At 37.2% G+C, this 20634-nt stretch overlaps 1 protein-coding gene across 11 annotated transcripts in view; it reads left to right on the top strand.

Moving 5' to 3' along the window:
- Positions 1–20634, top strand: part of Pak3 (p21 (RAC1) activated kinase 3) — a 256618-nt gene that overhangs the window by 151674 nt on the left and 84310 nt on the right. For 5 of the 11 annotated variants that reach the window (XM_087903190.1, XM_087903187.1, XM_087903188.1 and 2 more), the window contains one exon: positions 13966–14167. The exons of 1 other annotated variant lie outside the window; for it this stretch is intronic. In XM_087903190.1, coding sequence (XP_087759316.1) covers positions 13993–14167 — 175 coding nt within the window. In that variant the 5' untranslated portion in view covers positions 13966–13992. Of the gene's footprint in view, positions 1–4867; positions 4968–7042; positions 7291–13965; positions 14168–20634 lie in introns of those variants that run through there. 5 more of the 11 variants (XM_087903192.1, XM_087903191.1, XM_087903189.1 and 2 more) reach the window with 4 other exon arrangements.

Raw genomic sequence — 20634 nt, 5'->3', positions numbered from 1 at the left:
AAAATAAACTTTCTCATAGACATCTTGCTCAATACTGGGCTGTGCCATCTTTCCAGAAGATTGTGTAACAGAACCCTGTGTCACTGGGCCTAAAGTAGAGAGAGAGAGCTACAAACCTTAATGAGGACATTGTACTTGATCAATATTAAGCCACCACCTCCTTTTGGAGACAGCTTTTAAGAAACAGTCTGGCAATTTTATATTTGATCGTTTATTGTTGGTACCTGAAATTGACCATAGGCAATTTATACAATTTATGGGATGAACTTAAGGTTTAAGAAGGGAAACTATGCTCCAGCCTGGACTCACATCAATCTAATGAGAATTACTAAGGGAGAAGTTTGCCACTCCAGCATTCACATGATGGTTTGTAACTCAAAATCTTCATAGTCTGTTTCTCTATTATGATGAAGGCACCACCTTAGGAGTCAGTAAGATAAGCATTTGAACCCGTGTTCAGTCACTTTCTAGCTGTGTAACCTAATTTGAGTACTAACTTCGCTCCTAAGACTCAGTGTCTTTATCTGTAAAATGGATTTCTTATGAGGATGAAATAAGATTCTTAAAGGAAATAGTTCAATGTCTGCCCAATAGTAAACACGTGGGTGATAGATCCTATTATTATCTCCCCACTGCCTTTGAGAGGCACTATCAAAGGGAGAGAGCTCCCAAACAGCAGAAAAATGGTGTGGAGCCAAAGCCGTTGCAGTCAGACTAATTATCTCAGGGCTTAATTGACATATTTTGAATATTTTACTTGAGCTTAGCCCAAAGCTGTCAGTGTTATGCCTACTCAAGGAGACAATTGAACAAACATGACTACCCCATAGTTTCCTCAATTCCTGTACCACTAGGGCATGTTTATCACGCCACTTCATCAGTGTCTCCAGTTCATGTACATATGATACAGTGATATAAATACTTCTTAGAAGTCTGTCAACTCCTCAATAATAGTTCCTTAATTTGCTGTTTACAGAAAGTGACAAGGGAACATAGAAGAAACCCTTAATGCTGGTAGGGTCGATAGTTAACCCACTTCTGCTTCTGACTCAACATTAATGTCTCCTTTGTGGGTAGAGGACTTTCTTTTTCCTAAGGTTTGCTCTCAAATACCACAGTGGAAGTACAGGTTACTTACTTTGAAACTGTAAGGACATTCATGACCAAGCAAAGAGAATGATTAGCTGAGAAAAACCATACCATTTGAAACTTTTTGTGGTTTATGAGTTCTAAATAAAAACATATAAACTTGAGACAGACCTCGGTGGTAGGGTGCTTGCTTGGTATTCATGAATCCCTGGGTTTATCCTCCAGTGCATGCAGAAGAACACAAAATAAAAAACAGAACATAGGCTTCAGAGTCACATGAACAGGATGTTGTAAAGTTGTAAACGTTGTAACTTTTAGCAGACTACCTAGGATATTATAAGATCTCACAAAATAGTAGTAATTGTATTTATAGCATGTGAATTATGCAGCAGAAATGGCAAACTGTTTATTAGCAGGATAGCTTTGATTATTTTGAAGCACCCTTCACATATAGAATACTGAATCCTTACATGCTTCTGATGCAGCAGCCCCCCATTTCCACATAAAGAAGTAGCTGCGGAGGATCCAGTAATGTGCAGATCACTACCAGCAGTGTGGGCTGAACAGGCTTCAGGCCAGAATGGATATTTACATTTTCACATGGAAAAGTATTATGGAGCTATAGTTACCAAATGGGAGCTACTTGAACAGAAACTATTCCTTCGTATGGGGGGAAAATATCTAAATGTGAGCCATGGTTCATCTGTTAGCTGAAACCTACCGTGCACCTGACAAAATATCCAGGACAGTGCAAGACCGCTATCAATGCGGCTTCATTATAGTATTCCTCACAACAGGACAGAGTGTTAACAGTGGCATTGGTAAGAACTACCACCAAGAAGAATGCTTCCTGGGGTATATACTATGTGGTTTCGTTCATGTTGCTGCAGTTGCAACAAACTGTAGGATTCTCAAAATATTTCTAAGCGTATCCATGGACCTGTGGGAACAGTTGGGCATTTGCTTCTAATATGAAAATAACAAAAGAACAAGCTAGATAAATGCTGTAGAAATGCCAGGGGACAGAAGGGAACATTTCTGACATGTCTGTAGCTTTGCATCATGATCAATACATTCCACTTGAAGTATTCTCATTTTCATTTCTATGACTTCATACAATTCACGTCTCTGACTTTTCTCTCTGATCCCTGGCTCCTCTTCCAGGTCCTTAGCATTGGTGCTCCGCAGAGGGCTTCTTTTTTCTCTTACTCTATGCACTTTCTCGGCAGTTACACATTTCTTCATATTGATGGCCTCCAAGATAAAATCTTGAGTCCATATGTACAGTTGTTCTTGGAATAATTCCACAAACTAGACCAATGTGTTACAACTACGCTTCCATTGTTATTGTTTTAATGTTATCTCTACTGAGAAGATACATAGCTAAAGATATCCTTTTTTTTCTATCATGAATTACAGTTGCTTCAACTTGTTCTTATACTTGTGATTTCAAGCTTACACATTTATTTGTCTTGCTTCTCCATAGACATTTCTAGATTCACTTTTACTGAGATTTCCAACGGGTCCTATCGCTATGCATTTGAGATCTGTTTTTAAGTGTTTTTCTAGAATTTTTGTCTTTCTCAGAAGAGCCTATGTACAAATTTAGATGCATTTTCATTATAATTCATTAAAAGTAATGTTCCACTGGCCAAAAACTTTGAGAACAATTTGTTATTCTTAAGAGTACAGTTATTACTCTTGCCATGCAGAGGAACACCAGTGTGACCACATGTGTTATCTTCATATCAAATTCAGTATTTTATTTCCCACTGTCTAAGCTGGTTAATTGTCCTTATTTCACACACCTAAAAACTGAAACACAGTTCTCATTGAAATCTTCAACACAATCTCGTGGCTATAAAACAAGGAGACCTCCTATGTCCTTTTGTACTTCCTGGGGATGGATATATTCAGATTCCATATGGACAACAGGATGTATTTATATCCCACCAGGCAGGCCTAGCTAGCATCACTACCATCGCTGATCAATTTCCAAAATAGGTGCCCATCTCTCCTGGAATCTCTTGTCTCTTCCCTTCCTTTTCTTGTATTACTTGTGTTTCTTATTCCCTGACATAATATCATAATATCATACTTCAATATTTTTTTCATTTTTACTACCTGGAATTAAAAAAAAATTCCTGTCTTCAATTAGCTATCTGCCACACCGACACCTGTGTATTAGTCCTAAAATGCAGGCAAATCGTGCTAGTCCACTACTTGAAACATCTTTCTGTAGTCAGGAAGGGACCAAACCAAATAGAAAGGAATATGAGATCTTTCTTAATTTATCTCCACGTTTTGTTTCCCCGTCTTCCTCTGATCTCTTCTGGACATGAACACATACTCTTCTTTGTGCCTGAAATATGTCTTTCCTGTGGTCTGGTTGCTTGCTCTCCCTCATTCAATTCAAATATATTTCCTCTGTAAAGTGCTTTCTTCAGTCTCCCCCGCTCTCCTACAATGCTAACCTGTATGCATCTTTGAACTAAGCTGTCATGACTGTTCTTTTAAGTCTCTTCAAGGGGAGATGCTGTTACTTGTTCATCTAGGCAGTTTTAGCTAACCATTTTCTCCTTCCCGAGCTCCCTTAGCCATGGAAATGCTGAATGAATGAATAGATTTGTGAATATTTAATGATTTTTAAGCATTGTAGAATAATCCAGATGTTGAGCTACAATCAGTCTGTTTTCTCTTCTTAAGGATATTTTTCAGACTTATAAAAGGATCGAATAACTAAAAAGCTACCTTCCAATGAAAGCCACACAAGATGGCATAGCTTAGATTTTAAAAGTAACACAAAACAATGGTTTATTTTTACAAGTATTATGTCACTAATAACACTTTCCCCAGATGCCTGCCCTGTTCATATATATGTACTCAGTACTAAATTGTTTGTGTCAGACCTTATTGGTCTCTTCCTTTGTAACTGATCTGGAACCAGAGTCCTATCTCACACTTAAAAACACTACTTTCTACGCAGTTTTGACATTTCTTCTTCCTCATGCAGCACCCACGTCCTTCAGCCCAGTGGAAACAAGAACCCGAAGCAGAGAAAAAAAAATAAGCTAATGTACTGAGAGCAGTCATTTGTTAGAATCTATCTTACAACAACATGCTGAGTCCTACTTTTCAAATTCTGGTGAACTCTTACACATTTGCCAAACACTATTCATTCTCTTGGTCCTTTGGGAATACTAACCATGCGTTCTCTTTAGTCCTTCCTTATGAAGCATCTTATGCCTACCTGCATTGTATCACATTGTGTTCCTACTATCTACCTTCCTTGAGGACAAGGACTGGTCTTGATGCATTTCTGTATTCTCCCTGTACCCAATGCCACAGAGAGGGGAAGGTTGGTGGCATGGATGGGGATGTAAGTGCAGACTGTGTTTTTTTTTTTAAAAAAAAACAATAACTAATATCTGTATGCTATTATTTTCTTGGTAGTTATATTATCTATCCATTCGGTATGTGTTTAAGAATCATATGTAGCCACTGCCACTCAGGGTCACATACTTATTTGTTTATGCTTATCACCTAACATGATACCTGGAACACAGTACTGATAAAGATTTGTTAAATGAATGAGAGTGTACACAGGTGGGTTACATAGGGGTCCTTAATAGTAACGTCATGATACTTAGCTCCTCAAAGGGTGGTAAGTTTTTGTCCCAAGTTTTCCTGAAACGAAAGTCAACCTCAGAGTAACAAAAATAAGGAACTAACTGCTGTGTTTTCCTGTTAAGGGCAATGGTTTAAAATTTTTTTGCAGCTTCTTCTTCGTATGTGTGTGAACACTGGGGAAACAGAGCTGATTGCATGCTGCGGTAAGATTCTGCTCTATCAGGAACCAATCACAAGCCATATCTACTGTAAGTGCACAGTGGCCTCTGTACTCAAATAGTAGAGAGACAGAGAACAAGGAGACCAAGGGCCTTGTTTGATCTGACAATTTGCCATTGAAGAACCTATGTTAGCTGAAGGAAGGCTGTAGAGAGCCCATTATAATCAATTGTGAAGTTACCTTTCAGATTAGGCCCTTTGTTTCTAAACAAATAGTTTGTGTGGTTAATGATGCTTTCTGAAACCTGTGGTCAATTGTGTTTGTTTATATATATATATATAAATATTATTTTTATATATTATTTTTGAGACAGGGTCTCATGTAGCATTGGCTGATCTTGAACTCTTGTTATCCCTGTTTCTCCAGTGCTGGGATTACATGAGTGCACCACGTGGCCATTTTTTCTTCAAAGTGAAGCACTTGTCTTTGGTGGTGGTAGTTTGGGGGAGGGCAGCAAATATGATGGATTTCTAAGCAGGACTGGGGGCAAGTAGAGGTTTGTATTTGACTATTTTTGAAGTGGGATAAATGAAAAGTAAGTCTTGTCCCCTCCCATTCTTCTTCCAGTATTTTAAAGATACTTTGGTTTAAAAATATTTTCATTTTAGATTTATTTTATTCGTATCTGTGTTTTGCCTGCTGGATCCCCTGGAACTGGAGTTATGGATGGTTGTGAACCATTGCATGAACACTGGACACTGAACCCCAGTACTCTACAAGAACAGCAAGTGTGTTTAACTACTGATCCATCTCTCCAGTTGAAAACTTTTAAAACAGATACTATTCCATATTTCCTAGTACCTCTCAAGTAAGATTCTGAAACACATGCTTAGCTTTTGTAAATTGTGGCTATTTAGACTTTGATTAAAAGGCAAAAGCTAGGGGGAAGAGTTGCTATATTTCTGCTAGCTCAAACTCTTTAACCCCTAGATCTGATTGGAAATCACTTTTGACTAAAATATAAACTGTGCCAAGTTGATCAAAGTTCTTGGTTTAGAAACAACAGCAGATCTCAACTGTCCTCATGTAGTTCAGTTCAGACACGCACTGACATCTGGCTTCTACAGGGCCATTCTGGGTGCAGGGAAACTAGGAACACGACGAGGAGCTAAGATAATGAGATGTGAGTCACAGGTTGACAAGCAGCATCCAAGCGTTTCGATGCTATGCAAAAAGCCCTGGGAAATTCAGCAATTGAAATTCTGAGCTTAAATTTAAGAAAATGTGTTGATGTTTCACTGTGGCGGATAATTATAATTCATGCATAGTAAGAGGGAACAGCTAGAACACTGGAGACCCAAGACGTTGACTCACCACACCCTGCTCCCTAGGGCTATTAGTCTGCTTCTAATTTGTTCCATCTGAATGTTTCCAAGGATATTAAATTTTCTATTTGAGAACCCGGAAATGTTTTATTACTGAATTCTGCTTTCCTTTTATTTTCCCCACCTATTCCTTTGAGGTATCTTTTAGTGTAATTATTTCTGTTCTCTCATGCTTAAAAATATCCCTGCTTTTGTACTTTATACTTCTTACTTTAGCTTAGGTATATTGATATTGGCAATGAAGAATCAAAGCCTGTAATGATGCATTAGTTTGTAAATATAAATAAGCCCCAGACAATCATTAGCACTTTCTTGGCAATGATTCATGCAGCATATATAATAAATAATAGAGTATGGTGCTGCATATATTTAGAGGCTTATGAAGTTATTTGAAAAAGAACTATTTGTCCCTTGTAATATACGCAAACTTTGAGGTTCAGATGCTGGAGGTATACCATTTTTACAGCATGACACTGAAATCTGTAACTATAATCTGCTGATTCCTTGGTCTCAGTGCCAGGTTCCTGTGGAAAACAATGGAAGTCTCTCATAAGAACGTTAGCAGGGGACAGGACTACTGTACAGCTGACCTCATTTGCGTGTGTGAATGAAAGAGAACATGAATGTTTTCTATGTGAGTGTACTTGTATGTATGTCATCAGTGAGCTATCTCTTGCATAATCTCAGATTGAAACTAGACGGCTGTAAAAAGAGCTAGAGCCTCCCTTGCCTGTCCGGCTGCTTTTGCAAATCTCCTGCCTAACAAGTAGCTCAGCTCCTCCTGATCAAATGATCTTATAAATGGCTTCCCTCCATTATCCACGGTAATGGTATCTCCCTGGCGAGGCTCTCTGAAACAGCACACCCCTGTCTCTGATAGCAGAGTTCTCTTGGTGAGTGCTCCCAGAAGAGGCAAGCTCCAAAACAAGGCCATCTAAGAACTGGTACAATCAGTCAACAAAACCTTTTGGAGTTCTATCAGTCGAATAGCCTTGGGCCATTGGATGGGAGAAGCAAATAAAACCAGTAAGTACCAGCCTGAAGTGAGTTGCTATGGAAAGGTTATACTCGCTCTCTTGCTATTTCGAGAGGTTAAAAGTATGTATGTGAGAAGTGTGTGCTTCTTTCTGTTTACTTGGATATACATCATGTTGTTATATTGTTGTAGTGTGCTGTTGAAAGGGAATTGGTAAGAGTTTAGGAGTTTAAAGTATCCTAGATTTTGTGCTTTAACTTACATTATCACTTAACCTATACTCTGTATATTCTTCATGGGGTGCATAGAGATTGCAATGCCTTCTTCACTGTGTTGATGTGAGGCCCAAACCGGAGGAGAGCATGAAATATTTTTTAGAAATTACAAACTTATATCTTTTAAAACTGAGATGTTGTTAATCTGATGCTCGCTGCCTTCTAAATGATGCCCATCTGCTTTGCTTTTAGACTAGTGCTAGTATTTGCAAACGTGCCTTTCTTGGTCCAGACTTGCTGTAACTAGCTATGTAGATTTCTGTAATATTATGAGGACCTACTCACAGCTGAAACTAATGCCTAGAATATATAGTGCTTCATTTAATATGAAAGCATGTACTTATGAAAGAGGGGTTCTTACCCTCATGGAGCTTATAATTTATTGAGAGGGAATGGCATGCAGAATGGCTCCATGCAGTTTGAGACAAGATGATAGAACTCCTCTGTTGGGCCTATGTAGCTGCCCATCATTAATGGATGGGTTCTTCCTTGTTGATTTAATCTGTGAGTGGCAGTGTGATCCCAGATTATTTTAGGGACTCAGGTTTGGCTCATTTTCTTTTCCATAAGATACCTCGGTGGCATAAAGTATTATTGGAATTAATGTCTGAAACATATGTAGAAATACTCAGATACAAGTTGCCATAGAAATGCAAGGTAATAGGTGATACGTTTTTCATGATAAGATTTTGAAGACTTATGGAAGGCTACATGACTTTTCCTATCTTCTTTTTCTTTCTTTTTTCTTTTGGTGGTGGGGAAGAAGGAGACATCTTATAAATCATCTACTATGTTTTCTCACATTGTCAGTCATGAATTTTTTAACTAGGTAAGTTCATTTGCTAATAATACATGAAAAATAGAGTATGTTTAATGTTTGCCTAGGCTAATTACCAAGATGTGGTTTGTTCTCCACTAAAGTCTATTTTTGAACACTTACATAACCATCTTGAAGGTGTGTGTCTAGGGTTCAGTGGAGTATAGAAAAAAAGCCAGCGAATGTAATTCTTGAATCCTCCTTGCCACCACCAAAGTACAATTCAGTGTATATATTTTTCCAAGAAAAACAGCAATCTCATTTTCATATATAAAATAAGGCTCTATATTGATATAATTATCTAAGGGACATATGATGACTTTAAATCTATGCTTATTCAATACTTTGAAATCTAAAGGCTGTCATTAAAATTTTAATCCTTGGTCTACAATACTAATTCTTTTTATACATAACCTCCCCCACCAAAGAACTTCCAGATGACACACTCATGTTTTAATAGGATTCTGCTGCATGTCTATTATGCCTCTGCAGTCCTTAAATTCATATTCTTTCATATGTCTTTGTGTTAAATAATTATTATAACTCTGTCATCACAGCTTCTTGAATATTATTCTCTTCTATTTTTGGTATCTGTATCAATATACCAGAAACATCATAGTTTACCCTGGATATTTCCTCTAGGCTCCATTCCAGTCTTATTGTGTATACTTTAGTTTCACATGCAAAGAATATTAAACAATGTTGGTGTGATCACCAATGTCTGATAATAGGTTTATACTGCTACTGATTTGGGGCCTCTCATTTGAATATGACTGTGCATTTGTAAGGCTGGGCTTTTGGTTGAAAGGTAGACAATGCATTTGTTTTGTTGAGGAAAAATATGCAAGTAAATATTTACATCAGTTTTGAAAGTACACAGACATTTATTTCTCATGATATCTGCTTAAAATATGTATTTTATTTGCTCATGACTTAATAAATGGTCTTACAAGCTGTAGGACCAGAATTTCTGGCTTTTCCTCCTTCACATACTTGGTATACAGTACCTGTAATAAATGGGCACAACTGGCATTTTTGGCTGCATCCAATTCAACATATATGGCATCGTATCCATTTTAGTCAAGTTTGCTAGTATCTACTTGATTACTATTCTTTTCCTTTGACTTTTAGATCTGCGCAAGTTGATGGCTCATTTTCTAACCTCCTGGGAGGTTTAATCTGGTATTGATATCAGGCGAATGCATGTTGGAAAAATGAGAGAATAATGAGAGTAGTTGACCATTTCTAATAATTTCTCCTATAGTTGCCCCGCATCACAGCACCTGTGTTCCTCTAAAGATGCTTTGCTGCAAGGTTCTCTGTCAAGAGGCAAGCCAGTAAGCGCTGTGTGTTCATTTAGTCACCCATGTAAACAAGCCCTCACACTTGTGTATGAGACTGAGGGGAGAGAAGAAAAGACCTAAAAAACAAATGCAGTATTTCCTATTGGTTTTAAAATAGGCTGTGAATGATCTTTGGTCATAGTGAAATAAAACATTTTTTATAACAACTGCATCCCAGTTGCAATTACAGAGCATATGTCAACACTAACTCCACAAGGGTTGACTCAAAAATACATATCATCCACAAAACAATTTGAATTCTTTTTTTAAAAATGTAGTTGCTATGTAATCAGGCTATGAAGAGGTATAAATTGCGGCTGTTTGTACACTAATGTTAGCTATTTTTCCACGATTCTAAAGGCCAGTGTGCGAAAGTGAAACAAATGGCCTGCGGCAAGATCTAAAGTGCCACTCACTTGAAAGTTTCTGTTGTGGAAGTGAAAAACAACATTTAAACTTAAGACTAAGCATTTTTTTTTGATTCGACTCCTAGAGAATAATAGTTCTTTTGTATAATACTTGAAATGAAGCCTACAGCCATCCCAAACAAAATAGTCTCTTTTAAGATCTTGGAAATAATGACATCATAGGCAAATTGAAGCAGTGATCCATTAATAGTGTCCTTTGTAGAAAGCTGTCTCAGAAGAGGACCTGACTTAGTAAATTGGTATTCTTTACAAGCATAACATAATAGGATTCTCTCTTTCTACATTTATAGAAGAGTACAAGATACCTCCCACTTGGGGAAAAAAATACATTGACAAGGCTTCCTTGTGAATGCCTTCCCTTTCTCCACTCCTTCAAAAGCATGCTTTGAAGCACTTTCTTTGAAGTTGGTTAACCATGTCAAGAAGAGAATTTTTGTTTGTACTTTATAAAACTTGATGAAGAGCTGAAGTAGTGGCATGATAGTTCAAACAAAACAAAATCTGTAAAGTCTACACAAATGAAGAGTATTTAGATCGTGCTTTATATTCCCAGTGTGTAAGTGGGCATTCATTCTTCAGTCCCATGTCCATCTCTGTAAAGGGTTATTTCAGCCCCTCTAATGAGACCAATGATGAGACCCTGATGAGACCAATGCGACTAAATATACTCTAAAACCATGCCTGTTTGTTGAGAAGTAGAAAGTAGCTTGGTTCTCTGCAGAGCTCCTGGAATCTCATGCCTTGTCGGTGTTTTGAAATTTGAGTTGAAGGATTTTAGTACAGCATAGAAGAGTTTTATATCCCAAGTAGTCCTTCATCCTTACCTAAAACATACTTGGCCAGGTAGCATCGGGGTCATCAGGCAGGCTGAAAAGAAGCAGTAGGTAAGCATGCTTCCTTGTTTACATGCTGTAATTAGGAATGTGTAAATAGGTGTGGAAGCCACACCTAGTTCTCAAGAACAAAAGAGCACAGTATTTTAAATTACGTAGTTGCCCCAGAACCCTTGTTATCCTAGACTCTTGCCTTGTTATGCAAGATCAGATCTGTTCTAGAGAGACCACGCTTGTCTTTCTGACTTCTGTCATATCAAGTTAAGTGATGTGTCATCAGAAAATATGTATCATCTGGAAAATTGTAGCTCTTTATCTCTGTGGGACACAACTTTCCAGAAATCTCCCCTTGGCACTGCCATTTAAATACTCAGGCCCTGCCCAGTAGCTTACACACTTAGTTTGGAAAAGCAAGCTAGATGTTGCATATCTGATATTTTTGTAATCATAACTTCACATTTAGACATTAGTATCAAGCCCAGAACAGTCTCATACCAAAATCTTCCCAGTGGCTAAATGAGAACTGTGAGCTGGGCCAGTAAAATATAATGCCACTGGTGAAGTCAATCATTTCTGGAGAAAAGTAAATTGAAAAGAACCGAAGGTCTAAACGCAAAAGAGAATGTAGTTCATTAGCCCTGTTTCACACAGGTGTTACAACAATGACTAGAACCATTAGCAAGTGTGCACATATTTTACCTTGACATCATAGTTACTTTCTCATTGCATCTCATGTTACAGTTTTACTTATGCAGGACACAGGGAGCTTACCAGGTCATTGGTGGTGCCAACAAGACATTTATTACTAGGTGCTTTCACCATAATGATTACCGAAAAGATGCAGAGTTAGTCTTAATTCATTCAGATAATGCAAGGCATGGCAGAGCAAAAGGAAACGGAGCTGTGCAAATGAAGATAAGGCCAATCAGTGGGAGCGGGCAGCCAACCAAGCAGAAAAAAGTAATTGCTTAATACCCACTCCTGTTTTGTTGATCGACCATTTCATATGTTTATATAATAAATATTAGGTATTTTTCCCTCACCACTTCCTTCTTTCTTGTCTCCAACTTGAGGTGAAACTCTTCTAGTCTCCCTAACTTCATGTTTTCTGTTGTGTGTGTACCTCACTGATTTTAACTGAAGTCTCTTTCTGGCCTGTGAGGGGCAGTTATTTACTAGAGCAAGCACAACTTCTATGTGGTTTTACCACTGATGAGAATGCTAGCCCCTCCCCCAACAGCCTAGAATTGCAGAGTTCTCAGGGAGGGAGCAGAGTTTCATGGACTGTATATATTGATTGAGTTTAGAACATAGGGAAATTATTTTAAAATTTTATTGCCATATATTACTATATAAAATATTTTTATTCTGAGATTTGATACATATACATAATGTACTTTGACCACATTTACCCCTTTCTTACCTTCCTTTATCCGTCTTTCTGGTCCTCTTCCTTGTCCTAAGTCTCTCTTCTACTTTAGTATAATTTATTTTATCCATATTTTGCATGTGAGAGAAAACATAATATCTACCTTTTGTAGTCTGGTTAATTTCATTTATTTTGTTACTTTTCAGTTGCATTCATTTTTCTACAAACAGAATTTTATAAAATAGAAAAAACTTTAAATACTCCTCATATGATATAATTCAGAGGTCTTTATTAAAAACAATAAAAATATTGTAATCACTAAAACTAAAAGGAATTACAGAAAGACATTTGTTTGTTTTGTTTTGTTTTAATTTTTGAGGCAGGGTTTTTTCTCTGTAACAGCCCTGGCTGTCCTGGAATGCACTCTCTAGGCCAGGCTGGCCTCAAACTCAGATATTTCTTTTCCTCTGCCTCCTGAATGCCAGAATTGAAGTGTATACCACCTCTGCCTGGTGGCAGACCATTTCTTATTTCAGTATTTAATGAGGATATTCTTTGCTGTTGCTGCAAATATGTTCACTTACTGTCATTGTCCTTTTCATAGAGTCACATGGTAAGTTGTATTTGGAGAGTTAATATATTCCTAAGTTAGTAGTAAGTAATACTATATAAATTTATATATAGCTATGTTTGATTTTTTCTTATATTCAAACCATGAAGTCATTCTGAAGGACCTGACTTGTGCCTGTGAGGGTCAATTCCTATAAGGGGAGGACCAAAATTAGAATAAGAAGACTCGAGCATAAACTTTTTCCTGAACGTGTCATACTCTTTCCACTTCAGCCTCTGAGTTGGATAAAACATGAATGTGCTTGGATTTGACATATGTGCCTAAATAAGAGAAATTCATAGTAAATAATAAATTTCTAAAACCTAGACTAGATTTTACACCTGAAGTACCTTTTGGGGACATGAAATAAGACAGAGAGTAAGATTATGCCATCCCCTCGCCATGCTAGAACTCCGCCTTTTTAAGCTGCTTCCTTGGGAAAAGATGGGCATCGTCTGCTAAGACAGTATCCCTCAACTTTCCTGAAACTGTCATGTATATAGAAAGTGCTCTCAATTTTTAAATGATAAAAACAGTAGAAATCATTTTGCAAACCAAGTACATAGAAGTAAGAAGCAAACACCAAGACATGCTAGTAAAAAAACAGCTAATAAATCGTGGTTCTGGGCCATTGACAATCAACATCTAAGCCCGTATCAATTTAGAAGTCTAAAAAGTTTATGCCACTTGACCATAATGATCATCAGTATAAGATTTTTAGAGAAAAACTAAACTGTTCATTCAGAGATCGTGTACAGACAACAGAAGTAGAGTTTCGCTCTGGAAAAGTCAAAGAAGCTTACCCATTTGCGTGCGTTCACTGAAAGTCATTCATGACCACAGTTATCTCAACTTGAATAAATTGTCTTGTTAGCCTTTGGAGAGGCATATTTCTTCTCTCCAGAAGAGAAGCTTCTTAAAATACACAGGAAATCTGAGCGAATGAATGAGAGAGCAATACTATTTCTGGGATGCTAGACTCCCCATGTGTACCCCACTTGCAGTAGACTTGACCTCCCTTACCTCCTGTCTGCCACTGCTTTCCTTTAGGAGCTGTGAAATCAGCTGCACCTGAAAATGTCTGACAGCTTGGAGAACGAAGAGAAACCCCCAGCTCCCCCACTGAGGATGAACAGTAACAACCGTGATTCTTCAGCACTCAACCACAGCACCAAACCACTCCCCATGGCCCCCGAAGAGAAGAATAAGAAAGCCAGGCTTCGCTCTATCTTCCCAGGAGGAGGGGATAAAAGTAAAGTATCAGTGGCCGGGCATTCAAAAGGGGCCAGTTTATTCTTTCTTTGTAGCTTTTTTTTTCTTGGGTAGTCAGTTGCTTCTGAGCATTGGTTGTTCAGGGCCTGTTTGACCTTTCCATCTGCATCTTCAGAGGTTGCCTTTTGTCAGAGGATCACGTTTGATTGACTTCCTATGGGATACCAGAAAATATACATGCTGTGTTTGCCTTCCACATAAACTGAATTTATAGACTTCACTGAAGGGAAACTATCATAAGAGCATTGTATTGAGTGTAAAAACAGCAACTTGCTTTCTGAAAATTTAGGGTAGTGTTTGCAACAATTCCTCCCTAATGCTAAGCTGCCCACTTTTGATATTTGAGTGTATAGGTAGATTTTCTTCTGTATATCTTTACAATAACTGAAGATTTGGAGTTAAGTGTACAGGAATAAGTACAAGTCACCACAATGTTATCTGTCTGAATCACAGGATGGATGGAAAAGTCCTTTATTTCCTTTCTTCTTCTACCAGTTGTCACCTACGCAGTCAGTTCCAAGTGCATGAAAGTCACAATATAGTATCATTTACCCATGTGACATTCATGACACAGCTTGTATGCTACCGCTTTGTGACACTTGGTTCTCTGAATGCTTTAGTAAGTAGCATATAAGGTCGCATTAATTGCCAGAAAACGGAAACCTGACTCCTGTAGATAAAACTATTGATCAGGACGTGAGTCATGTAAGCATAGAATCACTGAAATTGGCCAAAAGGAGAAGAAAGGTAATGTCTTTGAAAATAAAATGTCATTATTTATCTGCGTCTTCAAGGTAAAAGTAGTAGTTTGCGGTGCTTAAATGAACTTATAATTTGTATAAGAGCTGAAGTGCTTGTTAGTGACGTGTTGCCTTTTGTGTGTTTATGAGATGCTTTCCCCTGTGACCTAAGAACTGAAGAGAAGTAAACAAATAATGAAATAATTCTACACAAGGGTTCTGTGACCTTATAAGGGGAAATTCTAAAAACCTGTTTGCCAGTACTGACGTGGATCTTGAAAACTCTTTTCTGAGAGTAAAGGGCAGAATGAGAATTGAAGGTGTGTCATTATCTAGAGAGCAATTCATTTGTTATAGTGATGCCAAAGAAAGGACTCCTCTACTACATCTGCTTCATTTGCCCAGTGGTTGAATAATGGATGACTCCACACAAATCTTTGGTGCTTGAAAGTACATGCTTTTCATGTCTTTGAAAAGTCCTATTTGTCCTTTTGAAGAACAGGAGTTCAGCAATATCAGAGAGGTTGACATTTCTGCTTTGTATCAATAGTTCAAATGACCTTATAGTGAAACCACTGCTATTCTCCAGAAAAGTATGCCCAAATCTTCTCAGGGGAAAAAAAATCTGAGCCAAATTTCTCTTGAACTGGCATTCAAACAGAAGGGCCTGGATGACTTCATCTGTTATTCAGGAATGGCTTGAACAGTGCTTCCTTAGAGAAATTCAAGGCTACCTGAAAGAAAACCTTTAGTTCAAAAGTCCTGTTGGTTCTTAGCATCCATTTTCTACTTCACATGTATTTGCCAATACATACATGTTCTAGGGTAAACACGGTCTTTAATCACATTTTGATTTTCAGGTCGTATCTCAATGTATGGTCAAGCCATTTAGTAAGATGTGCTAATTATATGCCATTTAACAATTCAAAGTCTCACAAAGGTTCTAAAGGTACTAGTGTTCTGAAGGTACACCATTACTAATGCTGTATCCTTAATGAAAAAGGCATTAGCTAGTTCGCCAAAAGCATGGTATAGTGCAACCCCGAAGATTTGACAAGAGGTAGTGATGGAACATCTTTCAGGACCTACTCCTAAAGGCAGTGAAGTTTTGCATCAAGAAGAACCTATGAACGATGAACCTTTTTGTAACTAAATTTGAATATAAACTTGTTTACTTTAATATGTGATAGGATATTTTATAGGATGCCCCTCAGGGTGGTTCTTGTATGCCAGAGGTGATTATCAGAAAGGACAATAAAGATAATTAAGAGGTTTTGAGACTGGAAGACAAAGTTATAAGGAAAGGGAACTATTTAGTTTTAGAACAAGAATAAGATGTCCCAAGGAAAACTAATGAACTTTGGAATCTTTTCATGTCAACAATTACCTGTTCAAAACTTGAATGATTTTGAAGAATCCTATACTACGAAGAATCACCAGAAACTATCTTAAGTCAAACTTTTAAGTCATCAGTTACCATTTCTAGTATAGCTAGATATCTAACAAGCTACCCACAGAGAAAGCTTGAATGATTTAAGTGCTATAAGAGTGTTTTTTTAAAGACTATAATGAGAAGAAGTTACTGTCAAAAAGTCCTAAATCATTCAAGGTAGTGGTACTTAAACACTCTCATTGAGTAGCTGGTAAGTTTCCTTCAAAGTTTGAATGACTTCGTTGGACTCAATAGAGAAGTGGATGGGTTTTGTCCCAAAAGATATGACAGAAGTCATCTTCACAAGGAAATATAGTCATTAAATGATACTGCTTGTGTTGATGATATTGATATCGCTTCAGGATGGGATTTCAATGACATGATTAGAACTAGCAGTTCGCCACTGTGCATCACTTTCCTGTCACTCTCATTTTCATTGACGTCATATGTATGTTCTTATCCAGCTCAGGGATCAACACAAAATTATGTAGAGCCTTTCATTGTTATATTTTAAGCTATGGAAACTCTCATTAATCCTTTTATTTAGTGTATCATTGTTATTATTATTGCATGCAAAATATTTATGAGATATTTGAAAAGTTGTGACCTAATTTCTAATGTCCATGTGTTTCTCTTCTATTTCCAAAATTTCTTCAATTAAACTTTGAAAACCTCAGGTTTGTCTAAGACCCTGACCCTCCTGGGTGAACAGGGAATATTGTTTCTCGGTCCCTGTTTCTTGGTGACTGTTTGAGGAGCATCACAGTCAGTTTTGAATTAATACAAAAAGCATTGAACATCTGTTCTGGAGGCCTGGATTCATAGAGGGCTCTGGCAGTAATGACTGTGGCTTTGGTCCAGTCCTGCAGCTCCTCTGAGCCTGCATTTTTATCGTCTGTTAAATGAGGATGGTAGAGTTTGCCATGCCTTTCCTAATTTTTGTGATAACCTAAGGTAACTGTAATTACATGAGTGTTACAAATGCAAATTAACTTCTGCTAGGTAATTTTGAGCTATTATTATATTTATGGCATTTAGCAACTTATACAACCAAGAAACTAGTTTGTTGAATTTATACCTTTTTAACCTAGCTTTTTCATGACTAGCATCTATATGTCAATTATAGAATACTCCAAAAGGAAAGAAAATTTTCTTAAGCTTGTATAAGGCAAAGGTAACTGGGGTGATATTTTTCCTCATAGACCCTCCTTTTCTTATCATACCATCAAAATTATTCATCAGCGTCAACTTGTAAAATAATAATAAACATTTAGCAATTAAAAAAAATCACTCATAATCACAAATCCTAGAAATTATGCTAACATGTTGGCAGGCTTCTTTCTAGATTCTTCGTGTGTGTGTGTGTGTGTGTGTGTGTGTGTTACTTGTTTATATATTTACATAATTAATATCATCTTGTATTATTCTGCTTTTTACTTATTTTCTCAAGAATATTTGCCTCCATTTAAAAGTCTTTATAAATGTAATTGTAATTTTTAATAGTGTGTAATATGTCAACATATGATGACATCATGCTTAATTGAACCATTTTTCCTTTCTTCTTTTTTTGGGTATCTGTGATCTTTCCTTATTTTTTTCAGTATAAATAACTCCTGCTTCATTATTTAATTGGAAATAGTTTATTTGGTGGCTATTCTTGAAAATTTGAAATTTGAAAATTTCTGTTTGTATAGAGAACATCTCTTGATTGGTTGTTTTTAAAGAAGCCTCTTTAATAGCTACATTTCATTGATCAAATGGAACAAGAGACATATGGAAGGAAAAATACAGAGTAGGTTTTATTTTTATGTTGTGGACCTGCCGCTGTTTGAGGATGTTCTAACAACTGAGTCTTGATGTTAAGACAATGTAGGAGGCACAGTTTGACACCATTTTAGGATACTGTACTGTATAAAATTTGAAGGATTTAAACCAGGAAAAGGATGTAATAAATAAGTGGTTTGGTTTTATTTTCTAGACATTGTGAAATGTGGGGTAGATTATGTTTTTCTCTCATTGACTCCTAGAGAGCTTGGAGCCAAGTGTGTGGTTTATGCATAACAGTTATAATGAGGCTTTTTGATATGTATGTATCTTGGTATGTATCAGCTGTGTTCCAGGCTCCATTTTATGTTCTTAACTTCATTTTCCCCCTTTTACATCCTTATCCATTTTGTATGTGTGTGTATGGGGTGTGTGTGTGTGTGTGTGCGTGTGCATGTGTGTGTGTGTGTGTGTGTGTGTGTGTGTGTGTGTTGCATTTTATGTATTCTTGTGTATCAGCTGGCATCCGTTTTGGAGTAAGGTGATGAATAAGTACATGGATGAGTAAATAAATTCATTAATAAATACATAAGTATAAGTAAACCAGTAAGGAGAAAGCAATGAGGCAAATAAAATAACTAAGGACTCTGAAAATGACTTAGTGCCCCCCCCCCCCCAAATTTATCAGCTAAAGAGTTAAAGCAGGTGAGAGTGCGCTTGGAGTTTGCCTTTCTGTGTGACATCTGTTTTCCATCTACTCGTGTGTTTTGTGTCTTGTACTGTTCTTGATCTTAGGTGCGTTTTGGAGGGTGTGTAGTCCTGTGTGAAGGACTGTGTTCTTAGGGAGCACAGTTCACATGTATTTTGTTGGTGGGGAAATCTGGAGAAATTTGTGGCTTGGTGATCTGGGGAATGATATGGTGTGATGGCCCCTTTGCTGGGAGATATAGGAGGAAATTGTTGGATAGAAATAAAATTGGGACATATAGAAGATGATCTCTCATTTGCTGACTGCTTGCTGGGTGCAGGTCTGTGATTCAGGCAGCACTAAAACGTATATGAATATTAGGAAAATTATTTTTTCTTTGCTCTTTTGCAGTCATAACAGTGTAAGCTTAAAGCATTTAAATATACAGTCTAGGACCACATAGCAAAGAATGGAAGCCAGAATCAAACTTCTTATACTACATTAGCAATCCTTACAATGGAACAAAGAGACTGTGGAGTCATCTATGTTGCTCTCATCAGAAGCCAGGGGTGGTGTTCATTTTTATTAAGAAGTTTCAATGAACTTTAAAATGTATATGAATATCAGGAAAATTAGTTTTTAATCATCATGCAGAAAATGACAGATACATGATATTCCTGACAATAGAGATGTGCTAATGTTTTCTTGTGTGTTTTGTGGGTTAAGTTATCATTTGGTATGTATATTTCACAGGCTTGCAAATGGATTGTTTTAGAAAAGTGAGGCTTTGACTTGATATATTCGTGTTTGTGAAGGAGTTATTGCACCACATAGTTCTTGTTTTTGTACTGAAAAATGCATTGTTATGCTAATCCCTGGAATATTCTATCTTCTCTATACCCTACAGAACAGGGAGCATTGTGCAACAAGAAAATGCTCAACTATTTTTAATGGTCTTGTTAATCAAATGTTTTGGTTAATATACATTACTAATATCCATAAAATATACAATAAAATATACCTAGTGTGGTAACAATATGTAATCTTTCTCTGGTAAAATCTAAAGGCCCTTAGTACTCTTGAAGAAGTACCAATAATATATAGGAGTGGCAACTAATGGAGGGGTATATGCTCTGTAATCAGAAAGTCGGGTGGCAGAGACTGAATGATTCCAAAATAGTGTTTGTGTTCCTCTTAGTTCTCTAAAAATAGCCATCTAGCTCCATGGGGAGTCCTCCAAGGACCGTTGGCCTGCCCTTTGGGAAGTCTGAAGGGTATAGTTTCTTTCTTGCCCTCTGGGTTTAGTACTCTGTTCCACGAGAAGAGCCTCTTGTCTATTCCTTCACTCCTAGACGGCCTGTTGAAATGGAAAGAAGGTGGGACAAAGATGTACTTTCCCTAACTACGAAAGCCCATGTTCCCACTTCAAGGCTAATAAACAGGAAGCTCACAAAAATATGGTTCCCCACTAAAACCCATAGACTGTCAAATTGAAGACAGGTATGAAATATAGTATTGGAAGATGTATACAATGTAGTAAAGGGAGGAAGTGATATCTGAGAGAAAAAGGATAAGAGGAAGAACGGGGGAGGGTGGGTAGGAAGTGAGGGAAAGATGGAAAAATGTATCGAACATTCAAATGAAGAATGTATAGAAGGATACAAATGTTGCTAATAGTCAGGGTTAAGAAAGTTCTTTCTTAAAGCAAATGAGGCCTTTTTTTTTTACCCATCTCAGACTGTTACCTTACATAATTGTCCACTCGGACAGGCGTGTCTCTATAATACATTGCCTCCTCTTTGCCTTATGTTTTTCAAATATTA

Source organism: Myodes glareolus, chromosome X (assembly GCF_982192425.1).
Source record: "Myodes glareolus chromosome X, mMyoGla1.1, whole genome shotgun sequence".
Taxonomy (NCBI): domain Eukaryota; kingdom Metazoa; phylum Chordata; class Mammalia; order Rodentia; family Cricetidae; genus Myodes; species Myodes glareolus.
The sequence above is the reverse complement of the archived record's forward strand: the minus strand, read 5'-3'. Positions and strand labels throughout refer to the sequence as shown.